This window comes from Alligator sinensis, unplaced genomic scaffold, assembly GCF_000455745.1.
Source record: "Alligator sinensis unplaced genomic scaffold, ASM45574v1 scaffold1332_1, whole genome shotgun sequence".
NCBI classification, from domain to species: domain Eukaryota; kingdom Metazoa; phylum Chordata; order Crocodylia; family Alligatoridae; genus Alligator; species Alligator sinensis.
The window spans coordinates 36,291-40,011 of record NW_005842965.1 but is presented as its reverse complement, the minus strand read 5'-3'; the positions used below and the strand labels follow the sequence as shown (position 1 = coordinate 40,011).

The window sequence follows — 3,721 nt, the reverse complement described above, 5'->3', positions numbered from 1 at the left end:
TCCAATGTGTCCACATCCCTTCTGTAGTGGGGGCCCGCAGCTGGACACAGCACTCCAGATGTGGCTTCCCCAGTGCTGAGTAGAGGGGAAGCATCACCTCCCTCGATCTGCTGGCGATGCTTCTACGAATGCAGCCCGGGACAACGTTAGCCTTCTTGGCACAAGGGCCCACTGCTGGCTCCTGTTCAGCTTCTTGTCCCCTGTCACCCCAGGTCCTTTTCTGCAGAGCTGCTGCCCAGCCAGCTACCCCCATCCTGCACCAGTGTATGGGATTGCTCCCTCCTAAGTGCCGGACTTTGCACTTGTTGAACCTCATGAGATTTCTTTTGGCCCAATTGTCCTCTCAAGCTCTTTTTCTGCAACTGGAACAGGCCCAGCTCCTTCAGCCTCTCCTCACGTGACTTGTCTTCCAAGCCCTTGATCATCTTTGTTGCCGCCTCTGGAGCAGTCCAGTGCAGCTGTCATCAGAAGAATTTCTTGCAGATTAGCTGCATCCCTTTGCCATCCCGGCCAGCTGCGCAGTGCAGACCTCCCCTCGGCAGCGTTGGCTGCCTTCAGGGCTCCACTTCCTTTCAGACTGCTCTTGAATTGGTCACAGGAGGCGGCAGCTCTCACCCAGCTCCTCGCAGGCACTTGGCTTCCTTGTTCGAGCCTTGACCCTTACTGTTGCTTTAATTTCTTCCAGGAAATTGTAAATATTTACCCGTCCATAAACCCGCCAACCCTGACGGCTCATCAGTCCAACCGAGTCTGCAATGCCCTGGCGCTGCTGCAGTGCGTCGCCTCGCACCCGGAGACCAGGTAAGGGGCGCATGGGGTGACGGCCAAGGGTGGGTGATCGACAGCTCGATGCTGCTTTCACTCATGATCTCGGAGCACCTGTGCATGCCGCCTGGGAGAGGTTCCTGATGTGAGAGTGAAGTGTCAGAAGACACCGTCAGGCGCTGGCAAAATCAGCCCAATGGCCTGGTCACCTTGTGTTTCCAGCATCTCTGAAGCAGCCTGCTGGAGTGATCAGGGAACAAGAGGTGCTTCATAGCCCCTGCCACATGCTATTCAACAGCCCCCCATGTTAGTGCCCAAGGAAAGAGCCTGGTGCTGGGTTTCTGTATCATCACAATTCCAGAGAGATCTCTGCTGGGGGAGGCTTTTAGCTGAGCCCACACAGGGTGAGCGCCCTTTAGCTTCCTCTGTGAGCGCAGTAATGGAGTAACCTTCACCCTGGCTCCCTGCAGTCTCCCTTCCTTGTTGTCCGCTCTCAGGAGGGCTTGGAGCTGGCGGTGTTGGTTTTAGATACACAGATGCTGTTGTGTTCTCTACTGGGCTTGGGGCCATGCATGCAGCTAGTGGCTGGTAGTCTGTGCCATAGAGAGCCTGCTGTCTAGACGCGAGCAGGGACAGACCATGGGCAGGGGGGCGGCAGGACGTTGAGGGTCAGTCCTGCCCAGCCAGAAGCTGTAATGGCAGGTGATCGCCTGCCCTGGCCTGGCACGTGGCCTGCAACCAGTTGCTTCGCCTCCCTCCCTGTCACTGTCTCCGGTGAGGAGCGCTTGTGTTGGCGTCTGTGCAGACCCAGGCAGGAGAACACGTTCTTTGCCCGTGTCACGTGTTCTCATCTCCCCCCAGGGCTCTCAAGGATCGTGTCCTCTCTTGCAGGTCGGCCTTCCTGGCGGCCCACATCCCCCTCTTCCTCTACCCCTTCCTGCACACCGTCAGCAAGACCCGGCCCTTCGAGTACCTGAGGCTCACCAGCCTCGGCGTCATCGGTAAGCACCCGCTTGTTCCCTAACTGCTTTTCTGCAGCCCCTTATACTAGTGCAAACCATCCGTGTCCCTGTCACTGTCCTTCCCAATGTGATATTGGTGTTACCGCTGCTGGAGGCTGTCACTTTCCACTGCACCGAGCTTGCCGGCTTCATTCCTTGTAGAATGAAAGTGTCTCTAAATGCTACGTGCTAGGGATGAAAAGCCCCCAGGAGCCCTGCGACCATGGCTTCTGTGGGCAGAGGGGTTTGATGCCCAAGTGCATGCTCTAGCTTATGTCCCATCAGCCCATGCCAGAGAGGGTTTGCTGGGAGGTGCAGGCAGGAGAAATGGCCACAAACCCCTTCTTCACCCAGGGGGAGAAGGGTCTGCCCCAACAGAGGGGCTGTGGGGGTGGGTCCTGTCAGCAACCTCTGTTCAGTCCTCAGCCAGCCAAGACCAGTGTCTGGAGGGTGCAAACCAGGGTTTCCCCCTATGCTGTCCTGCCCTGGACGCATTTCCCCCTGGATGACGATCTCTCTGCCAAGGAGCTCTCTAACCTGGCCCGGGGAGGGGGTGGCCTCGGGTCGCTGGGTGGTACAGTACAGCACACCCCCCTCTGCTCTCATGACCATAGCATGTGCTTGGAAAGGGCTTCCCAAAAGCTGTGGGCCTGTCTGAGGTGTTGGTTCTTGGTCCTGGGTGGGGTGGACAGCTTTCTAAAAGTGCCTGCTTGGAAATCCAGGGGTTCAGCCCCCTCAATATTCACCTCTGGGGAAGGCTGACTGCTGATTCCTCTCCCCACGGTGGAGGACCCATTCAGGCCTTTGGGTGTCCTGCTGGTACTCGGAGGTGCTTCTGCATGTGAGAGCCTGGGAGCAATGCTCGGTGTGCTCTAAAAACCAGGATTGTCTCAAAAGTCCTATCCATGGTTCCTCCCCACCTCTCCCAGGAGCCCTGGTGAAGACAGACGAGCAGGAAGTCATCAACTTCCTCCTGACGACAGAGATTATCCCGCTGTGCCTGCGCATCATGGAGTCTGGTAGCGAGCTCTCCAAAACGGTACGTGCCCTGAGCCTTGTTCTCTGGGTCTGTGTTCGGTGCTTCCTTGGCCCCTTCCCCTCATGGCATCCCTCGTGGCAGCAGGTAGATCATAGAATCCTAGAGACGTGGGGCTGGCAGGGACTTCCGGAGGGAACGTCTCATCCAACCCCTTGCCCAAGGCAGGATCAGGCCTGTCCAAACCATCCCAGACAAACCCATCATCTAAACTTTTCATAAAATTACCATCAATCCTGACAAGACCAGACATCACACCCGACCCTGCTGCAGGGAAAGCAGGGGGACCACAGCAGCCAACATCCTGCTTCTATACAAGGCTGTTAATACACACTCAAGAGATCCCAGGGAGAGGGCTATGACCCCCTGCTACAAAGGAAGGCAACCCCTCCTCTCCCTCCCCACCCCCAACTCAGTCCTTACCAGCCTGATCATGGGGTAAAATTCCCAATGCTAGACTGGGTCAGACCTATGGTCCATCCAGCCTGGTGTGTCGTCTCCAACACTGGCGTGGTCGATGCTGTATAGAGGATGAACACTAACCCGGATCTCTCTAGAGTGCTCTGTCCCCTATCCAGCACCCTCCCTGGCCTCCACCATCATTGGGTTGGAGGTGCCTGAGGAAACATTTCCACCCCGTCTGTTCAACACCCATGAATCCTCCATGAACATATCCAGCCCCTTACTGACCCTGGCTCTGCTCTCAGCCTCCACTTCCTCCTGGGACAACAAATCCCACACCTTAGTGGTTCTTTCCCTGGTTCATTAAACCCATCACCTGCTCCCTGCAGCCGGTGCCCCTGGTTCTAGTGTCTGGGACCGAGGGAACAACAGCTCCCTGCTTGCTTGGTCCACAGCCTGCATAATGTTATAGACCCCTGTCCTCTCCCTGCTCGGCCTGCTCCTTCCCAAGCTGAAT

The 3,721-nt window shown here is 56.9% G+C and overlaps 1 protein-coding gene across 1 annotated transcript in view; it reads left to right on the top strand.

The window, feature by feature from the left end:
- CNOT9 (CCR4-NOT transcription complex subunit 9) overlaps positions 1–3,721 on the top strand; it is a 15,841-nt gene that overhangs the window by 9,002 nt on the left and 3,118 nt on the right. Inside the window, exons 3-5 of the mRNA XM_025192737.1 lie at positions 686–801; positions 1,657–1,766; positions 2,696–2,805. Coding sequence (XP_025048522.1) covers positions 686–801; positions 1,657–1,766; positions 2,696–2,805 — 336 coding nt within the window. The remainder of the gene's footprint in view (positions 1–685; positions 802–1,656; positions 1,767–2,695; positions 2,806–3,721) is intronic.